Genomic DNA, 21,696 nt, shown 5'->3' with positions numbered 1-21,696 from the left:
TTCAAAGACAAATGATGTTACATTTAATGAGCTTAGACTTTTATTTAGTTTTCTGTCGTGAGGAAAAAGGTCTTGTTTTGATTCTTGAGAAATATTGTGTAAAAGAGAAACGGCGACAGGCAGGATGAACGGAGGAAAGAGAGCAAGATGGAATAGTATCATCTGCTGTAAAATATCATGTTCTACTGTTGAGAACTGAGACTATTTCTTGCCAATGTTCTTGGGAAAATTAAGCCATCAGTATCATCTTTTCTTTTTTTTAAATGCTGGCTTCCTTTCCCTCCTTCTCTTCTCCTCCTCTCGCTTGTCTGTTCATTTCATGGAGTTTCTGTGGCATGCAGCAGACCTTCATCGTGCGTTCTTTTGGTTTTTTTTTTTATATGGGGGGTTGATACTGATTTCTTTGTGAATAACAATAGTTGTCATTGGTTACCATGTCCATGACTACTGTTGCCATGATTCCTTTCTGATAAGTCGCACATTCTGGATTTCTTGCTAGCAGATATTGGTCCCTTACCATTTTCTTTTTTTCTTCTTCTTTTCTCTCGCAGCATCATCCTTGTTCTCTTTTGTTTTGCTTTTCTTCACTTGTCCTGGAGTGATTGAGGAATCATAGCCAAGCTTAACACTTTCAGAGCCATAGCACATTTTTTCCTCATTCCCTCCCTGTGATGTCAGAACTTTTCAAAGGGCTTTTCCACAGGGCTTGCTGACCTCATGCCTCTCCTGCCTGTGATTGGCTCACCTTGTGTTTATCTAGTCTCGAACGACTTACTCTGCATGCATTGCATCTAAGACGTAACAACCTGCCTTTATTACATGTTTTCAGTGGAGGGAAAAAAACTGTTTTTAAAGAAACCGTCATTGCTTTTGGCCAATCATGGATGAGGAAAGCATGTTCAAGTGGGAAGAGTTAAAATGGCACAGTGTGTAGCTGTTTTGCATAAATACAGGGTGTGATGTGCATAAATTAATACCCCATACCCCCCCCCCCCCCCCTCCCCCCTGTGTAAAACCCCATTGAGACGAGCCCCAACCGCAGAAGAAATTCACCCTGCACGTCAATCGCGTAACATTTCTCAATCGGTGCACCTGCACTTTGTGTCTTATGACCAAATGTTTTGTTTTGTTTCTATTTTTAGTGCAATTTTGTTCTGTTATATCTTATTCCTGTGACAAAAGTTTACTTGTTTCTATCCGTTTTCTTTCTATGCTTTAGTCATCATCTTTTTTCTTAATCCAACACTTGGGGTAAAATCAAATGTAACAGGCAATGACGGTTGGTCGTGTCCCATGTCTTTGTCTGTCTTTTCCAACCAGAAGCTGCTCTTCTCTGCTTCCTCATGAGGAGGGGAGATCATTTCGCTCTGTGATCTGAGGGAAACAATTCATTACCAAGAAAAAGGTTATTTATATTACTGTATTGTCAATGGCAATGATATGCTTCTTGTGAATGGGACCATGGGGACTGTCAACAGTCTTACACACACACACACACACACACACACACACACACACACACACACACACTTAAGGATGTATTTCTCACATATAAACCTGCACGCATACTGTATATGATTTCAAAAGCCTGCAAAGGAGGCAGATATCATAATGTCCTTTTAATGGCTGTTATAATGATTATTGCTGGTGTTATATTGGTGAGGTCTTTTTTTATTTTAAAAACTGAAAAGGGATTTAAAAACTTTTGTCCTTTTTAAAGTATGTTTTGCATTTCTTTCATTTTGTTCGCTTTGGGTGTGAAAAATAATTGGCTGTTCACTCTTTCTGAAGTCTATTTTTCCCTGAATCTTAAAAGGAATTATTTTAAAAGAAGATTAAACGATATGGGTAGATTGTCAAGAGATATGAGTTATGGATGGTTATATTCTATGTATATGCTTATGGGTATAATAAATTAAACAATTAACAAAAACAGAATTATATACATATATTAAATAAAATTCCTGATACTGTAAGTCCTTGTCGTGTTTTTTTTTTTTTAATTAACAAAAGAGAACCTTTAATCCTGCTTGACAGATTTTTACTAAAAAGTTTTTTCAACAAACATGGAAATGAAATGGACATACATCACTTATCATTATCGTATCAATAATATCTTGCATATATTAACATGAATAGGGTTGGGCATCGAGAACCGGTTCCAACTTGGAACCGTTTAAAAAATAACGATGCCATTGGAATCGTTTAGAAATTTTGTTTTCGATTCCGATCATCGGTTCCAAACGCGCAAGTTTTCGGAAGTGCTTGCCACGCCCGTTTGTTCTGTTGCAGCCATGGAGCACGGTAATCGGCGCTCAAAAGTGTGGATTTATTTCACTTTAAAAAAAAAAGCCTGGGTCGGCACAGTGCAACACATATCACAAACTTATTTCGTGCACGGGAGGATGCACTACAAATATGTGGTGTATAAATTAACGAGTGTAGCGTGTTTAAAATGCTGCGCAGGTCTGTCCTGCTAGGGCAACCCTGCGCTAACCAACTTTACTAAAGGGATAGTTCACCCTGGAATGAAAATAAAGCCTTCTTTTACTTACCCTGATGTTGTCCCAGTGCCCTATGTCCTATGACATTTAAAATACTGTTCCTGCACGCGCTCCTTCCTATTATGGAATGGCAGTGAATGGCGATCAGCTAAAACATTACAAAAAATAAACAAATGTATCACGCAACGATACAGGGAGACGCGCGCCATATGGAAAGTGTTCAGGGGGCACACTATAAGGTTTTGCGAGAAAGAAACCGTATTATTCAGTAAAAACACTGAGCTCAGCCGTTATTCTGAGCGCGCTCCTCTGTGTACAGAGCCGTCAGCAGCCGCCGGCGCTCATGCCTACTATAATAACTCGCACTGTTGTCATTGCACCCAGGATAAGCACACACACACACACGCACCATTTGGAGAAATCAAGCTCAATAGAAAAAAACGCGATTCTCGTCTTTTCTATAACGTATATGATAAGAAATAATACTAATAATATAACCTCCTTAAGTGAATATTGTGTACCGGTTGTCATGACAATATTGCACGAGGCTACTGCGGCTTGGAGTGCGCACACACATGAACACGCGCATTTGAACAACAGCTGGGTGAGTAAAAGATGGCTTTATTTTCATTTCAGGGTGAACTAACTAGGGCTGTAATCAACCAAAGAAAATCTTGGTCGACTGAAGTCCTGAAATTTTCGACTAAAAATCGACTAAAAATGACGTTAGGGAAAAAAACGTTAAATTAATTAGCTGCGCACTGTGCGCAGTACTTGGTAGCCTTGTTGTCTGCATAAATGAATTATAAATAAACATAAAAAACTAGTAGGCTATTTGCAGTATATTAAATAGTTTTTGAGCTGATTATTTTGCGCTGAAATGAGTCTGACACACGAGTCTGTGTCAGCTCTGACAGCGTTGCATCACGTGCACCTGCGCAATATCATAGCCTATGATTTCCCAAAATATAGTACTATTGTCAGCTAGATATCATCACAAGAACTTTTGAGGAATATGCAACATAATTTAGACAATTGTTTTTGTCATATCTATTATAATAACTGACAGACAGTATAATTTCAGCCGCTCTGTGCAGCTCGAACAGGAGCTGAGCTCAGCTTCGCGGCTGAGACACGAATAGACTATTAACTTAAAGTTTTTACTCTTAAACACAAAAGGCACGTCCACTTTAATAAAAAAATGAATATTTATTAAACAAGCCAGATCAAGAGCAGAAAAAACGCTCTCACAATTAAATAAATAATATAAGTTACAGAAAACTAGCCTTCAATCTGTCTCTCTTCTCCAGTGGGTTGGGCTAATCCAAAAGTGAAAACAATGGGGGTGTTTTGAAGACAGACTGTTACCTGTGAAACAGGGGTGCTCTGAAAACACCCCCATTAGCAATTAGTGCTTTCCACCTGATGAAATGAACGCGGCGCGGCAAAACTGATGAAATGAACGCGGCAAAACTGATGAAATGAACGCTGCAAAACGGACAGTACAGATCCACTTTTGCGGCACGACTGAAGCGTGGTGTTGTGACGCTTCCCCTCATGTGTATGTTGATGGGCGTTCCTCAAGTTTACCGCTATGGGCGTGCGTTTGAGCCAGCGGGGAATGAAAAACAAAGGACGGGCGAGAGACTTCTCTTCGCCAGTTGGTTGGGCTAATCCAAAAGAAGTGAAAACATAATGGGGGTGTTCTGAAGGCAGACTGATACCTGTGAAACAGGGGTGCTCTGAAAACACCCCCATTAGCAATTAGTGCTTTCCACCTGATTAAATGAACGCGGCGCAGCAAAACTGATTAAATGAACGCGGCAAAAACTAATTAAATGAACGCTGCAAAAAAATCGACCAATCAAAATTTTGGTCGAGCCAGAACGTATCGACCAATAATCGACTAATCGACTGGGAGATTACAGCCCTAGAACTAACATTATCCCACCTCGTCATAATCAGGTAGTGTAATAACAAAGCCCTTGACCAAATTGCGAATTGTGGTGAACAACAACGTTACTGCAATTATTTTTCCCCCTCGTAGATAAATGTAGCTATACGCAAATTGCCCACGCTAGTAGCAGTCCTAATATGACTGCTGTTAATGCTATTGCTAAACCGGGACTCATGTGAAACTCCATTCACCTTTGCAGCAAAGCAAGTGAAAATGCCAGCGGAGAAAGTCCCAAAACTAAAACTCATTATTGAATCAAAATACAATTTTCCTCTGTGAAATGAGCCTGTGACATGTTGTGACTCCACCCCTCAAAGAATCGGAATCGAGAATCGAAAAGAACCGGAATCGAAACTAAGAATCGGAATCGGAATCAGAATCGTTCAAATCAAAACGATGCCCAACCCTAAACATGAACAAATCTTTTGAAAGTTAAATATATTTGCAAATGATCCTTTAAAAAGTGAATTTACATATTCTCCTTTTAATTCAGGTTTTTTTGTTTTGTTTTTATGTTTTGTTTAAAACCCAATTATCCATGTCAAATTAAAATCAACTGCTCCGCTCATGCACTTATGGCAAAAGTATTTTTATTGGCTCAGTTCTTTTTTTATTACCACTCAAATGTATTAATAATGTATTTATGACCTTGTTTCCTCCTTGTGAATGGCTAGAGGGTTTGTTCCAAACGTTATCATGTATTGAGAATAAATTGCAATTTGACAGCCATGGTTACATTTGCCTTTAGTCATATTGCCATGATGCAAGATGGACGTTATATGGTTTCCTGAGAAGGGAGTGGCATTATGGCTATCAAAAGCTACTTAATTGTCCTTAGCTAGGGAAAAACAAAGCATTGATGTTAAAACCAAGCAAATGTAAACTTTATTGGAAGTTAATGTTTAATTCATTCATGGCTAATGATTGAATTAATATTTTCCCCCAAATTCCACTCCTTGTTTTCTGGGAGCTCTTACCTTTTTCTGCTTTCAAATGCGCCAAGTTGACTGTCCAGTTGGGCCACTCCTCTGCTTCAACATGTTTCGGCATGGCTTGAGAATTCTGCTGCGAGGCGTTCTGCTCTTGAAGAACGATCAAGCTGTTTAGGTTAAGGGTGTGCTTGCATTCTTTTCTACCACTGATTCGAATACAAAACTGTGACCTAATACTGATTCATTGCAATTTGTTACACAAGACAAAGATGAATCAATGCTGGTACAAATTAGGAATGGATTATTCCGTCTCTGCCATCTGTCTCTGACTCCCTTTGTTTTTTGAGTGTCAATCTCTCAGCAATTCTATACAAATTCAGAACAATAGAAAACAAAAATGTTCTGCTGACAGGCAGAACCAGCAGAGTGTGTACATTTACTGTGAGTTCGCATTTGTCCCACCGTAAGCCTTTGTTAAACACTGAAATGTGTGAAAACATGAACACTGGCCAAACATCAACTTGTGTCCTCCACTATACTTTCTACCAACTGTTCCAATGATACAGAAGCGACTGAAGCCCCTTGTGCTTTGCATCCCCATTTTGTTGTTTCTCCCTTCAAATCTTGCATAATTTTCACTAGTGAGAATGTGTTGTATATGTTTACTACTAAACAGAAACGGGACCAAAAAAATGCTCGAGTCGGATGCTCAACAAAGGAGATAATAGCTCATGTGATCCTTGATTAATCACCTGTTAGTATAAAAACTCATTGACATGGTAGAATAAAAAAACACGGACAACCTGCGCTTTCCAACATACACTCAAAAAGTCATTCCAAAACACTCGTAGCCAAATGACAGACACAAAAAAGGAGGAGGGAATTTGGAGTCACAAAGAGTGTAACTACCATGACTGACTGATTACTGAAAAAAACCCACCTAAAGAGAAACATTTCATTGTTTAGGTCTGTTTCTCTGGTGCAGTTACATTGATATTAGCAGAAATTAAGAAAAAAGGAGGGACCTTTTGCTGTGTAGTTACGCTTTGCTGTGGAGCACATTGGGCAACATATCTTGCAAAATAATATGAGCGGTAGGCAAGGTGAGAAATTGAAAACGGGAGTGGCTGTGAAACCGTAGTAATATAGCAGTGAGAGAAACAAGGGGAGGAAAAGGAAAGATAAGGACAGTCATATTGACATCAGCAATGAAGACAGGTGCTTGTGGGAGTTGCTGTGTACTTGGATCAGATACACCAGGATATCTCAATTAAGGCGTTGAAGGAACAAATAGTCCTGGTAAGTTTTTTTCCCATGATAATTAAGGGTCCATAATTTGTTGTTTTTATTATATAATTGTACTTTTTCTCCAAAAATGATGGACTACTAGTCTGTATGTGATACACACACACACACACGTATATATACATTTTCACATTTCTACATTTTAGATTTTTATATACATGCATACATAAAAATATTTATTTTACACTTTTGTTTTGATGAGTATGTATAATACTTAATATTATTATTGTGTAATATTCAATATAAATATTCAACATATAGGCCTACACAGGCATACATAAAAATATTTATTTTACACTTTTGTTTTGATGAGTATATATAATACTTAATATTATTATTGTGTAATATTCAATATATAGGCCTACACATGCATACATAAAAATATTTCTTTTTACACTTTTGTTTTGATGAGTATATATAATACTTAATACTATTATTGTGTAATATTCAATATATAGGCCTACGCAAGCATACATTAAAATATTTAATTGACACTTTTGCTTTGATGAGTATATTTGTAATACTTAACCCCGGTATCATAGCCCAGGCTTAAGCCTAGTCCTAGACTAAAATGCATGTTTGAGCTGTTTTAATTCAAAGCAACTTTCACTGACATAATTTTATAATCTTAAAATATGTCACTGCCATTGGTTTGTCCCAAGATGCAAACCAGTGAAGGCTGCGTCCGAAATCGTATACTCTGTTGAGTAGATAATTGTTTTGAATATGTAATCACTTCACGACCGCTAAACGTAGTATATTACTGTACATGTGCCATGTTGTCATGTGACATACCAGCGTCAGTTATGTCGCTTCACTGCCATTCATAAGAAGTAGTAGGTCATCCGGGTACGACGGCTCTGCTTTTTGCCAACTCTTTAAGTACTGTGAAGAAAGACATACTTATTTTGTCACATACTGTTGCCTACTATATAGTAGGGAAGTATGCGATTTCGCATGCAGCCAATGTTTTTTTCTTGGGCACATTTATAAAAGACTTGCATCTCCTAATTGAACTGAGGCCTGATCCTGTCTTAATCTTAAACCCTGTCTGTGAAACTGGGCCTGAATATAACAGCATTTATGTAATGTTATTATTGTGCAATATTCACATTTTAATTTAATAAAATCAAATAATAAAATGTCCCACCTTTCCTTCAAAGATCAGATTTCCATTTTTGCATTCACCTGCTGTCCCTGAGACCTCATCTTTCCATTTATCTTGGGAATATGGCGAGCTACCTGTACTACCTGCTCCCAGCAGTAGGGGGCTACGCTCTCACGTCACTGTACTTTCTGAAGAACCCTCATATTCTGCACAAGAAGAAGCAGACAGCCTTCTGTTGCACCCACATCTCTCACAGGGGAGGTACAGTATCCACCTCATGCCTGGGGCTTGAGATTCTTGCCCTTGCTTGTGTTTAAACTGTAAGCAACATTAAATCTAATTGTAATATTGCTGCAGTTTACTAAAATGAACCAAAACGTTTCTGACTGCACTTGTTGCTCTGTGCATGTCACAGCCAAATTCTGACAGATGGCCTATTATACAGCATCGAAAATTATATAAACCTTTTAGAGAAATCTTGTGACTATTTCATAAACCTGTCAATGAACAGCATTAGATAAGATTCTGTGTTTGTGACAGCATGTGCGAATGTTTTCCTCATGGGGTTTGTATTTAAAGTGCTAGTTAATATGTGACTGAGTGAGTGATTAACTCTTTGAGGAATTTTTATCTTTGTGTGTACAGTTTCTGACCTCCTGTTTTCTGTCCTCAGGCTGTGGTGAAAGAATTGAGAACACTATGGAGGCCTTTACACAGTGAGTGGGAAGCTGGTCTTATGGAAGCCTATGCCTCAATGCTCTCGGACTGAACATTAGATCAATATCTTATATTTGTATGACTGGTCAGTCCTTCTAATGCTTGTCTTTTCACAATCCTTTTAGGGGAATAAGTCTCCCTGAAAAGAACATTCTCTCACTATTTACTCATCCTTATGTTTTTCCAAACGTGTATGATTTTATTAGAACACGTGCTCCAAGATGACAAAAAGTGCCTCAAAAGTATCAAGTATGGTTTATACAAATTTTTCATTATATTTAAAGTAATCTAAAGCAGTGTTTTTTCAACAAGGGGGCCCAAAAAGTTTTAGAATTATTTAAATGTAGTTATATTAACATAATCTTAAATGAAATGCTAAAAAAAAAACACACACATTACAAATAAATATGTACAACATGACATATCAGCTTACATAGGGGGGCTTTGTTGAATATTGGACAAAAGGATGGGCCTTGGAGTCAAAATGTTTGAGAACACTGGTCTAAAGTCATATGATAGCTTTGTGTGAGGAACAGAATAAAATATAAATAAAGCCGCTCACACTTTATTTTAGGGTCCAGTTCTCGCTATTAACTAACTAGAAACCTTTTTGCCTCAATAAATTCCTAATTACTGCTTATTCATTTAGTATGGTAGTTAAATTTAGGCATTGGGTAGGATTAAGGATGTAAAATATGGTCATGCAGAATAAGGCATTAATATGTGCTTTATAAGTACTAATAAACAGCCAATATCCTAGTAATATGCATGCTAATAAGCAACTAGTTCTTAATGAGAATTGGACCCTAAAGTGTTCCCATGAAGTCATTATTCACTGAAAACATCTGCCCCAACTGTTCTTGCCGCATTGATTAAATTTCCTCTCTGTTTACCTCTCAGTGCTGTTGAAGTGGGCACAGAGATGCTGGAGTTGGACTGTCACTTGACTAAAGATGGTCATGTGATTGTGTCACATGATGAGGACCTCCTGAGACAGACTGGACAAGATGTCACCGTCTCCTCTTTAAACCTGGAGGTCAGAGGTCAAGGTTAACATTTTCTCCTGATACACTGTGCTGCTCTATACTGTGTTATTACAAATAATTCTTTAATTACACTTTGTCATAAATGAAAAAAAAACTTTTATTCAGCAAAAACGCATTAAATTGATCAAACGTTACATTAAATACATTTATCATGTTACAAAAGATTTATTCAAATAAATCTTTTTTTTCTCTATTCATTAAAGAATCCTGAAAACAATGACTTTTCCCAGGATTGAGCAGTACTGTTTTCAACTGATAATAATAAGAAATGTTTATTAAGCATCAAATCATCATATTAGAATGATTTCTGAAAGCTGACACTGAAGACTGGAGTAATGATGCTGAAAATTCAGGAATGAAATAGTTTAAAATATATTTTTAATTATTTTAAACTGTCACAATATTATTGTTTTACTGTATTTATAATCAAATAATTGCAGCCTGGTGAGAACAAGAGACTTCTTTCAAAGACATTTCAAATTGTTATGAAATTTTGAATGATATTCCATTGTTGTTTTGTGGACCTTGTGTGTCTATTTTTTGGACTTTTAGGTTGTATTCTGCCCGTTTCTTTTCTTGTTTCCTGTTTCTGTTTGTAGTTTTCATGTTGATTAGTTCCCTGATTGTTCCTATGCGTGTCATGTTTGTCAATTGCCCCGTGTGTACATAAACCCCTGTGTTCCCTGTTGGGTCTTGTCCATTATTGGATGTGGTGTTGGTGTCCTCAGTTCTGCTCCTGTGTTTCCTGGTTTCTGCTCCTTTTCCTGGGATTGTTGTTTGTTCAAATAAACTGCATTTTGATCCCACCCTCCCTTGTCGAGTTCTCACCAGCGTTACATTTATAAACCAAACTTTTTGGTTAAGTTATGTTTTCTATTTTCCTTTTTTTTCCTCTTCAGGAGTTGCCACCTTATAAAGAGACACTCGAGGTCACCTTCAAGACAGGTGTGTTTTTAGCAATGAAATTACCAACACACATTAACATCTTTATTAATGCATAATGACTCATATTAATTCCCCTTGCACAGGCTACTTCAGCACTGGATCAGATAGAAAATTTGCGTTATTAGAGGATGTTTTCCGCAAATTTCCTCATACAGCTGTGAACATCGAAGTGAAAGAAAATAACTCCATGCTGATTGAGAAGGCAAGAGCAGGATCGATACATACTTCAATACTTTGAGCCACATAATGGCTCCTAATGTTTTTTTCAACTTTTCAACCATATTTAACTACATCTATTTACTAAACCGCCCTATTTTCATTTATTCCAATAACATTAGGGTTTTATGCACTCTTTCTCTCTCTTTCAGATTTCTGATCTTGTGAAAAAATACAACAGAGAAGGCAACTCAGTTTGGGCTTCTTTTGATAACACCATCATGAAAAATTGTTGCAAAACAGTGCGTGTGCATTCATGTCCCACTCTACCTGTTTTGTTTAAATAATAAATAGTCCACTCCACATACGTTACTCTTTCCTACATCTTTGTCTCCTTTTTTTGACAATGGCAGAACTCCTCTATGCCCTATATGTTCACTGTAAAGCGAGGTTTACAGCTGCTCCTGCTGTACTACACCGGTCTTCTGCCATTTGTTCCCCTCGGAGAGAGTTTCCTGCAGTTCTACTTGCCACAAATCTTCAACAAGTCTGTATTCACTAAAAATGTCCAATGTTGTGTGCTTGGTAATCCCGCAGATGCATATTAACCAAACTCTTTCTTACAGAGAGTATATACCTGATATGGGGATTTTGAGAAGCAGTCTGATCATCTTTTTAATTGAAAGGTAACTTATCTTAGTTGTGGTGTCAAAATAAACCTTGAAAAATGCAGTGTTTTACATGTTTCTGTTGCAGGCTGACATTGAGAAAAGGGATGTTCAAGCACCTCAGAGACAGAGGAATTCAGGTTTGTGGCCATGCTATATCATGTCCCGTTTTTGTAATATTAAGAAACAGCATATAGTATATTGAGTAACCGGTTTTCATGGGAAACTGTCTGGTTGCATAAACTACTTAGACTTGTCTTACAAGCTAGTCGTCTATTTTTTTTTTTCTTTAACTTTTTTTGTCAGTTACATGAAAAAGTACATTGGTCTTATTTGAATCCAAAAAGTAAGACTTATTACTAGACTAGCTCTAAATACAGTCTTAACATAATGGCTGTGTTCATGCAACTGGAACATGCGTCAAAATTACAAACAGCATGTTTTTCTTTCTGTTTCTCTTTAGATTCATCTCTTTGTTTGTAATGCGGAACAGGATATTGAGGCTGCATTTGCCGCAGGAGCAACTGGAGTCATGTCTGACTATCCCACCCTGTTATCAAACTATATCAGAAGGTGCAAACAAGCCACATGATCAAAGTGTACCTTTGTCTAGTCAAACACTGTACAAAACAAATGCTGTTTGCCTTTAAAGTTTACTTTAATGCCACTTTTACTTTATCAACACTGGCAATAAAGCACAGTCTACAGATGAAACTGGCTTTACGCAATCTTCTTGGGACAATTTGTGTGAACATATAACAATAAATGGAACTCGTATATTCTACAATTGTACTGTTTTGAGGGCGTATTCTTTGCTTCTTGCATTATTATATAACCATGTCCAGTAACACTTTACAATAAGATCTCATTAGTTAACATTAGTGTATTAACTAACCATGAGCAGTACATTTGTTACTGTTTTTTTGTTAACGTTAGTTAATATAAATCCAGCTGTTCATGTTAGTTCACAGTGCATTATCTAATGTTAAGATTTTAATAATGCATTAGTTAGTAAATGTTGAAATGAACATTAACAAAGATAAATAAATGCTTTATAAGTGCAGTTCATTATTAGTTCATGTTAACTAATGAACCTTATTGTAAAGTGTTACCCCGTGTCCATTTCATGTGTGTGGTTTTCAGTGAGTCCGTGTAAGTTTAGCGCCTCCCTGTCCATGTTTGCAAACAAACATTACCGACTTTTGTGAGGGAAAGTCCACCCAGCTGTGCCCAACATAGGATCAGTCGACAACAAAGGCTGCCCTGTCCTGATTTACATCCAAAAATAGGCCTACATTATCTTTTTAAGTGAAACATTTTTGTCATGCAAAACGTCGGCCGAGGTTCATAAAACATGTAATTAATTTCAAATAGTCTACGTGACTTATTAATTGTCAGAGGACACAAAAATCGCCACTTCCCAAAAAAAGCGATAAGATAACGAAAACACGAGGTCTTTGTTGTTTTTGCTCGTTGAGACGTTCTCAGTCTCAACGCAACTGTATAGTTCAGGTGACTTCAAACGCACGGGAAGAGCGCATGCGATTGGCTGACCTATATTCTGGACGTCCCTTTCTGGATTGTGATTGGTCGACTGCGGTTTGTTTTGCGCCATATGACGTATAAGACACTTCCTCAAAAAATACAGTAAACAAATCTACGGATTATATTCGGCTGCGACATATTCTGCACGGTGGCTTGTTTGAGTTTTGGAAACTACGAGGCTTTCGGTTAATATCGCACGGTTTGGGCAATAGAGCAGGTCGACAGGAGGGACACAAAGGAAGGAACTGTAGGAAAAGCGCAGCGTGCCGCACGTTTGTTTGGTTGAGTGCGCTCAAAGTGAGCTCCGTGAATGCCCAGGCTTCATGTCGTTGAGTTGAGCACGCTTCTCTTGTGCTGACAATACTGCGAACAGCGTTTGTCTTGAAGAAAGCATTCATATATATAGGTGGGTCCTTTTTATTGTTGCGTAGCATTGCAAATGGAGCGAGAACGGTTCTAATGTAAAACGGCTCCATTCATGGGCTAAGAAGCTGTATACTATGCTGAAATTGTGAAGAGACTATTACTTGAATATTTAGAGGAGGTTCGATCGAAAGGTTAATTTAGCGGGCATCTAGCCGCGCGAGCTGGAGAGATTTTCCAGTAGCGATTGGAACTCCGAATTAATTCCTGGATTCGGTTCTTTCGAACAGTTCGTTAAAAAAAAAACAATTCATTGGTTCTTTTAAGCGGGTTCCCTCCTAAATGTGTCATGTATAGAATGTTGTTGTTATTATTGTAATTTCATGTCTTAATTTTGTTGCAGCGGTGATTCATCTAATAAACTAATATTTGGGATATAATAATAATAATAATTTGCATTTAAGTTTGCCATGTTTTATGACGCAAATAATTTTTTTAATATGTCATTTATTTCTTTATTTGTCATTTTTGCGATTTGCAAAATCACTTTTGCCCCATCAGTCAAATTCGGCTCATTACGAATCGGTTTTGTACACCGGTTCAACCAAATCGTTGAAAGCACCCGACTCGTATGAACGATTCGTTCATGACTCTTGCATCTATTTTTCAGCTGCATTGTGGGCCAGGCTGTAGCATTGAAGTCCATAAACGAAACTAAAATCGTTAGCATAACTTTTTAAAGATTTTATAACCCGATATTTTATCAAAAGCTGCCTTATTACAGCATGTCATAGTTCTCCATTGCCTCTCACTCCTGTTTATCCTCGTGCCTGACGGGCCATATATGGGGTAACTACAGTGTGGGCAGCCAAGCAAAGTAGGTCATGTGGATGTTTCCTTTTTTCCTGGTATATCTCTGAAGAAGGATATAAGATGAGATTAAAACGCTTTTCGATTGTCTAGACAAAATAGCTGTAAATGTCACGTCCATAAAATCAATCTCAAAGCATTTAGTCTGCTTTCATGTTCACAACATTACTGGTTGATGTCAATGCCATGCTTCCTAGCTACGCAAGACTATTTGGCAACCTCGCCATGAAATGTTTTGGCAGTCAAAGCTGTTTTGTAGCATTTGCCTTCAAGTTTTCATGGACAGATTCAGACAAGAAAGGGCAGCGGGATTTTTGTTTGGTTTTTATCCTTGCAGGACAGGTATGATCTGACATTGTTTTTGTCTGTGTGTGTGTTCTTCAAGACATGGTGAAGCAGACCAAGGCCAAAACTTTCCAGGCCTATCTGGACTCCTGTCACCGTCGCTACAGCTGCGTCCACTGCCGCGCACACCTGGCTAACCATGATGACCTCATTTCAAAGGTGAGAGTTACTGTGACTTTGTGGGACATTTACAGCTAGGTTTGTGAATCGTGATGCTGTTTGCGTTAGACTCGCATGTTTGTTGTTTGTCCATTTCAGTCATTTCAAGGCAGTCAAGGACGTGCCTACCTGTTCAATTCTGTGTGAGTATCACTTCTGGAAGAAGAAAACCTTCACGGAAATTAGCTCCCATTGCGATAGAGGAATTATTTTGTTTAACTGTCACTTTGTGATTTCAGGGTGAACGTAGGTTGTGGTCCAGCAGAGGAAAGGCTGCTGCTGACCGGTCTTCATGCTGTGGCTGATATTTACTGTGAGAATTGCCACACCACACTGGGCTGGAAATATGTAAGTATGACGCATGCTTAAATTTCTTATCCTTGCCCTACTGTCTGACCACAATTAAAAAAATTTTTTTTGTGTGTGTGCTCTTTCTCCCTTCCTCTACAGGAGCAGGCTTTTGAGTTAAGTCAGAAGTATAAGGAGGGGAAGTTTATTATTGAATTATCTCACATGATTAAGGATAATGGCTGGGACTGAAGCCTTCAGACTTTGCTTTTACTTGCTGTCACCACTTGCAACAGCATGAGACATGTTTTCTTTTATATATATCTTGGGTGTGTGTGTGTGTGTGTGTGTGTGTGTGTGTGTTTTTATGTGTTTGGAGGTGCGGGCTTAGGAGAAACTGTGCTAAAATTCTTATCAACCACTTAAATCCAGTTTCAACGAATTCTTGATTTTTTTGGGATTTTGACAAGCCCTCAAATTCTCCCAATTAAGTGCAATTCATGAGGTTTAAACAAAGTGTGATCAAAATGCCAAGATCCAATGACTTTTTATTTAATTCATTTTTACTTTAAAGAACGAGGTCTATGTGAACGAGGTAGTGTGAGTGAAATTATTTTACTATGTGTTTTGTATGTGTGTGTGTGGCTTAGAGAGGATTATGTGCAATATGCGTGTGAGAGTTTGCATAAAGGATGATTCATGCCTCCAAATTCAGTCATTTCGGTTGAATTCATCTTTTAATTTAAAAGTTTAATTTAAGTCACTGAGGAATCCCAACAAATGAACGTGTGTGTGTGTGTGTGAGAGAGAGTGAACGTCAGGCTTATTGGCTGTAGAATAGAGATGCTCCACAGTTGTCTGACATTCTTAAGACACTTTGCTTATAAGATATAATTCATTTTTATGTGTGTCTTGTTTCATGCATTTTGTCTGAGAAATGTTGTAAGTATAATCTAACATTTGAGGAGCATGTACAGAGACACTGATCTGATCATGCTAGAGCAGACATGCCATGTAAATGTTTATGATTGTGTAGCAATGTATTTCTTTGAATGCTAAACCATTAATGTGTATTACATTAACCTGAATTCTTTACATTAAAGTATGGGGTATAAATGAAACTTTTGTCTTGTTCTTTTTTTCCCCTACTTGATAATCACTTAATTATTTTAAACTTTCTTTTGAAATTAGGTTAGAACGTTTTAGCATTTTTAACAATTAAGGTGCAATAAATAGTGTGCAGTGATCACAAGTATGATGTATTTATTTATTTTTATAAGGAAACATGTTTACTGGTATATTTACACATATATTGACGTGTGTGTGTAAACGTGGCACATTCATACTACAGTTGTAATGAAATAACTTTTTCAAATAATGGAATGACTCTTCACAAGCTTCTTGAAGTACAAAGGGCTCAACTCCCAAATGATTAACAGTTATTTAATGGTCTACAGGCGACGTGGTTTAGAAATAGCCTAGGGAGACGGAAACAAGAAACCGCCTTTATGCCCTAATTATCAGAAACAGCGCGAGCGAAACGGAATAATAAAGACTACAACTCCCACAATGCTACGCGGACACCGGTGACGTGGCCAACGTTACCCAGCAGACCGGGGCGATTTGAACTTCATTTGGATGTGAGTAATATAATCTGTCGTTTCTTACATTTCATACATTTTGCCTGTCGATTTTACGTGGTATACGATAAAACACGGTGCTTTATTACAGCCCACAATTTAACATCAAGATGTCCGGGAAAATCAAAAGCAGGAGTGCTGCAAATGCCGACTCAATATCTGGCAGTGTGTCCTGCGACGAGCGCATCTTACGGGACTGTCATCAGATGTACATCCATCCGGAGAGCGGTTAGAAAAAAAACATTTTTAACGACTATTTCTCTCTCATTTATGTGGTTTAGTCAGGTATTAAGGAATTAGATATATCTCCAGGCGTGAATGAGAGGTGCTAACGGTAGCCGGATAGCTAAAACGCCTGTTGGTTTGACATGTAACGTTTATTAGTGCCAGAAACACCTGTTTGCTTTGATTTAAATTCATTGCCCTGCAGCCCAAGCAAGCGGTACTATATAACATTTATTTTTAATTCATTGTATAAAGTTCTCTTCTGAAATTTCCATTTACTCAGCCCCTGAACCTGGATTAAAATAAACTTTCGTTTCCAGTCCAGTTTCTCTAACCACTAATTATGTTGTCCTATAGGACTAATAACAATCGCTCAAACTGTTGGGGTGACGTTGCTGCCTCCCCGGAAAAAGATCACTGTGATGTTGATGGGGAACCACTCAGCTGGAAAGAGCAGCTTTATCAATTGGTAGGCTAATATACATGCCTTACAACCATGTACTCAGATTAGTGTGTCTGGTAGTGTGTAGTGTGTTCACACTTTTAGTTTTCAAGCAGTAGCCCATATTTTTATTGCTTTTGCAGGTATGTTGAGGAGCATATACAAAGGACTGGGGTCGCTATAGAGACGCAGGGCTTCAGCTTTGTTACCAGTGGGCGAAAGAGGGAGTCGCTCACAGTAAGTTCGACCCTCCCATACATTTTGTGTGACGTGGCGTGGCCATGAAAATGGCATCATTGATATAAGTGTATTTCACCTTTTATTGTATAACAACTGTTGTCTTGGTTTTAGGGAAATGCAACGCTCCATCTTTATCCGCACTTCAAACCACTGCAAGAGTTTAAAGGTTTGTTGTTGAATTTTGGACAGTGTGTTAAAAGCAGGGCTACAAGCTTTTAGGTTTACGTTGCATATGTGCGTGAATCCGTGTCTAAAACACAACTTTCTCTCAATTTCAGGGGTGTCAGAATACCTCGGCACTGAGATTTGCACTTCACGACAGAAACGTTTCAGCTTGGTGACTTTTGTTGATACTCCTGGTCTGGTGGATGGGGATATGAAGTACCCCTTTGACGTGGAGCAAGCTATTCTGTGGCTCGGTGTGTGTTTAGGAATTGACATTGTTTTATGCACGTCTATATATTTAGCATTCTAAATGTATGTTTATGATCCTAATACATGTCTTTGTATTACGATTCTACCCGTCTACACTAGGTGAGCTCTGTGACCTGATCCTGGTCTTCTTTGACCCAATGGGACAGGCTTTATGCAAGCGCACACTCAGCATTGTAGAGAAACTGAATGAGAAGCAAGGGGACCGTCTCCGTTTTTATCTCAGTAAAGCGGATGAGGCTGGAGGAGAGTCTGATCGACAAGTAAACTGCTCTTATACACACTAATCTTCACTGTTGTGTTTTATTTTTGCATGTTCACTACCATCGCCATTCTTTACTGCTCACCAATGCTCATATTTTTAATATATATATATATATAAGTAATTTATTCTTGTGATGGCAAAGCTGAAAGTCTAGATTCTAGTCTAGACACTGAATAAACAGTGTTTATTTGAAATATATATATTTTTTGATAGAAGCACTATAAATGTCTTTACTATAATTTCCACCTGTTTAAAATGTCTTCGCTGAATAAGCTAATTTTATTTAAAAACAAATCTTACGGACATGTAACTTTTGAAAGGTACTGCATGTGACTGTTTTAAGGGACTGTAAAGGAGAATATCCTTTAAGGGAAAAAGTCTTTGTTTGACTGCTTGATTATGGCACATTAATGGTTGTTATTGGTTATTTCAGAGAGTTATGATGCAGATTGTGCAGGAGCTTTGCAAGCGTCCGGGACTCAACAAGTGTGGCTTTGACATGCCCACCATCTACGTTCCCAACCCTAATAAGGTATCATAAACCTTTCGGCTCCTCGTCATTTTATGCAACAACAGCTTTATCTTATTTTGTAATTAAATAACATTAAAGTACCTTTGCTCACTGTCTCCATCAGCCCAGCCGATGTGTCAATCAGATTGAAGAGGTGTGTCGGACTATAGAAAAGACCATTAATCAGACTGTGCAGAACACGCTTAACTCATTGGAGAAGGACTGTAATCTCATCACTGAGGCCATCACTGAGACACTTGATAATGACAGGTAGTGCATTCTCAGATGGGATTTTCCTATGCAATTTCAATGGGTATAATGTTTATTAGATTGCAAATGTGTACTATTACAGTTGCCGTTGTGCGTTTTACTTTCTATAGGCAATGCAGTATAGAGAACCGTCGAGCACGTTTTAAGGGTTGTTTCTTGGGCATGCTGGGTTTCACTGTGCCCCTGCTGCTGCTTGGCGCCCTGGTGCTTGGCAGCCTCTCCAAAGAAATACTGGAGCTCATGCTGGGTGATAAAGGCACAGAGGCACTCTCACTATATGTGGTTAGTATGTATGTGCATTCATGTGTACGTGTGTTTGTGATCTCTCTCTGTAGATACTGATGTAAGTGTGGGTTTGTGTGTTCAGGCTCCTGCAGTGAAGGCGTTTGAGACCCTGTCAGGGGAAGTGCAGCTGTACAGTTGTGCTGGACTGGTGCTGTTGTCCTTCATCTTTCTCCTCCTTGCACGCTTCTCTTTCAGGTGAAAAAAATCATAAACTTATACACGCAGACACTTGTAGTTTAAAGGGATATGCGTAGTTCAGCCAAAAATAAAAATGGCCTCATTTACTCATTAAGTTTTGCTTTTTCTGTGGTGCCCAAAATGTGATTTATTTATCAGAATGTGAGTCAAGCTCCAAAAAGCAGTTTTATTATTAATTTTCTTTTTCTTTTCTTTTGTTTGAGCTGCAGCAGAAGGGAATTAATAATTTCAATATTGTGATTGTTTAGTTTGATGATGGTTTATTTATTTTTATTTTTTATAATTTTGTGAGCCTTGGAATATAGTGCAGAGTTTTTATGGACTATTACATAATAATAATAATTATAATTTATTATTAAAGACCTTCAGCAGAGTTTAAGTTTAGTTATTTATATAAATGTGTGCAAAAGAGGGGAAGACTCATTTTGTGGCTCTTGGAATATAGTGCAGATGTTTTATGGACTTGTATAATAATGTTTTTTTTAGTGAATTTTGTTGGGGTACAAAAATGATCCTAGCTATTTATATATTTATTTAATTACCTGCAGCAGAGGGAAATATTAGTGAATAATTTTGCGAGTCTTGGAATATGGTGCAGAAGCTTTTTATATAATTATTTTAGAACTGCAGCAATAATGTTGTGGGGGAAAATAAATAAAAATCTAATTTCAGTTATTACATGACTTTTGGAATATAGTGTACAAGTTGTATGGTCTGTTTTTCTGTCCCTCTAATTCTAATGTATGCCTCTGTACACCATATACTTTTATTGTGTTGAAAAGAGCAGCTTCAGCATTTTGCTAAGTGTGTGCATGTTCTTTTTCTTTTCATTCCACTTTTAGGACTAAAACAACACTCTCTGGGAAACAAAAGAGACAGCTTCAGGAAAAACTGCAGTATGTCCAGGAGGTGGTCAAGACCAAAAAGGTATAGTGTGCATTTTTGCAAAGATGGCTACAGTGGGGACTGACTACGAATCTAATGATTCGCTTGTATGTTTTTGCAGAAAAATCTCTATGAGGAGTACCTGCGTCAGAGTGTGGGTGATCAGGACATGAACTGAGAGGGAATCTACACATCAAGGATTTGGATAGGAAGAACACAACACCCAGAAGTACCACTAAACTGCATCTAATCATTCATCTAATGTAGTTGACGCAGATAAGCTATTTTATGGGCACTTAGTTACACACTGCTGCTCCCTGTAAGCTCTGTCTTCCAGCCTTAAATAATGATGGAGCTGTGGACCAATAAGTCTCATTGCAATACAATTGTACTGTAAATGTTAATTGAAGGGCCACATATTATGAGATTGGGCCAAATGCTCTGAAATATCATATTGTTGTGAATTAGCATTTTTAAAGTCATCCTCTTCTCTGCCTTGTACCTAAAATAATGTGTACTTAATGGTAAATTACCACAATGACTGAAGAGTGAGGAGCCCTTCATAAATGGCATGAGATTATATCAACATTTGGTATTTTTTCACATCATTGTCAATTTTAATAGAAATATTGAAGATGACTTTTGTATACCATGGTTTCCTACATTTTTATGTCAACGTCTTGCTGTTACGCTAATAAAATATAATAAATGTATGTGTATTTGCTTTAATTGCCATTCAGGAACATTTAAAAGCAAAGACTTGAAAGACTCCTAACTAGGTCAAATTCAACAGCCAAATCCTCCCTGAAATCCATGTTTCATTATGGATTGTGTATATATATATATATATATATATATATATATATATATATACACAAACACAGTCTTTTTGCTGTAATTTGTATATAATTTAGATCTTATGAAATCAGAATGTTTTTTTTAAAAAACAAAATCACGTGCCCATCATTGTAATGAGCACAAATGGTGGAGTTAAATTTCTTAGCCAGGCCTTTAGTGTTTAAAATGAAGTATTTTATCATGGAAATTTCTATAGTGAATATATTTCTCAGCTCTAAGAATAATTAATCAGCCAAATATAGTAAAACGGTTGCCACTTATAATAGTAAAACCGTCTCGATAATAATCTCACTGTTGTAAAGCAACCGTGGGTGTTGGAAAGGCGCTGTATAAATAAACATTATATTAATTTGTAAATTATACGTAATATTTATAGCGGAAAATTGTTACCATGGCTATTTATATATAAAAACCAACCGTCTGTAATCGACAACATGCGGTTGACTTATTTTTTTTTCTCATTCGTTTTCCACCATAAAATGAGATTTGAAAAACATTCAACGTCATGAATTTGCATATTTTTTTCAACGAAAACCG

At 37.5% G+C, this 21,696-nt stretch overlaps 3 protein-coding genes across 5 annotated transcripts; all 3 read left to right on the top strand.

Annotated features, from left to right (window-relative positions):
• Positions 1-6,253: 6,253 nt before the first annotated feature.
• gdpd3a (glycerophosphodiester phosphodiesterase domain containing 3a) lies at positions 6,254-12,127 on the top strand. The gene is made up of 11 exons (XM_079836336.1): positions 6,254-6,692; positions 7,862-8,067; positions 8,480-8,522; positions 9,424-9,559; positions 10,469-10,514; positions 10,598-10,716; positions 10,883-10,972; positions 11,084-11,217; positions 11,297-11,356; positions 11,427-11,478; positions 11,802-12,127. The coding sequence occupies exons 2-11, from the start codon at positions 7,929-7,931 to the stop codon at positions 11,928-11,930; spliced, it is 948 nt and encodes a 315-aa protein (XP_079692462.1). The 5' UTR covers positions 6,254-6,692; positions 7,862-7,928; the 3' UTR covers positions 11,931-12,127.
• A 780-nt stretch (positions 12,128-12,907) lies between these two features.
• ypel3 (yippee-like 3) lies at positions 12,908-16,026 on the top strand. 3 transcript variants are annotated; one of them, XM_079829238.1, is made up of 5 exons: positions 12,908-13,289; positions 14,502-14,620; positions 14,720-14,763; positions 14,860-14,968; positions 15,071-16,026. In XM_079829238.1, exons 2-5 carry the CDS (start codon positions 14,504-14,506, stop codon positions 15,158-15,160), a joined length of 360 nt encoding a protein of 119 aa, XP_079685364.1. In that variant the 5' UTR covers positions 12,908-13,289; positions 14,502-14,503; the 3' UTR covers positions 15,161-16,026. The 3 variants fall into 3 exon arrangements, with proteins under 3 accessions (XP_079685364.1, XP_079685366.1, XP_079685365.1); XM_079829240.1 differs by having other exon boundaries at positions 13,152-13,286; positions 14,501-14,620; XM_079829239.1 differs by lacking the exon at positions 12,908-13,289 and adding an exon at positions 13,630-14,123.
• A 461-nt stretch (positions 16,027-16,487) lies between these two features.
• LOC307133899 (uncharacterized protein) lies at positions 16,488-21,028 on the top strand. Its single transcript, XM_079829229.1, has 13 exons — positions 16,488-16,548; positions 16,640-16,776; positions 17,131-17,242; positions 17,359-17,452; positions 17,567-17,621; positions 17,734-17,874; positions 17,990-18,150; positions 18,586-18,684; positions 18,788-18,933; positions 19,044-19,215; positions 19,301-19,413; positions 20,259-20,343; positions 20,423-21,028. The coding sequence occupies exons 2-13, from the start codon at positions 16,659-16,661 to the stop codon at positions 20,477-20,479; spliced, it is 1,353 nt and encodes a 450-aa protein (XP_079685355.1). The 5' UTR covers positions 16,488-16,548; positions 16,640-16,658; the 3' UTR covers positions 20,480-21,028.
• The last annotated feature ends 668 nt before the right edge of the window (positions 21,029-21,696 follow it).

Source organism: Gobio gobio, assembly GCF_949357685.1.
Source record: "Gobio gobio genome assembly, chromosome: 1".
Lineage (NCBI taxonomy): Eukaryota > Metazoa > Chordata > Actinopteri > Cypriniformes > Gobionidae > Gobio > Gobio gobio.
Note: the sequence above shows the minus strand (reverse complement) of the source record. Positions and strands in the feature narration are given on the sequence as shown.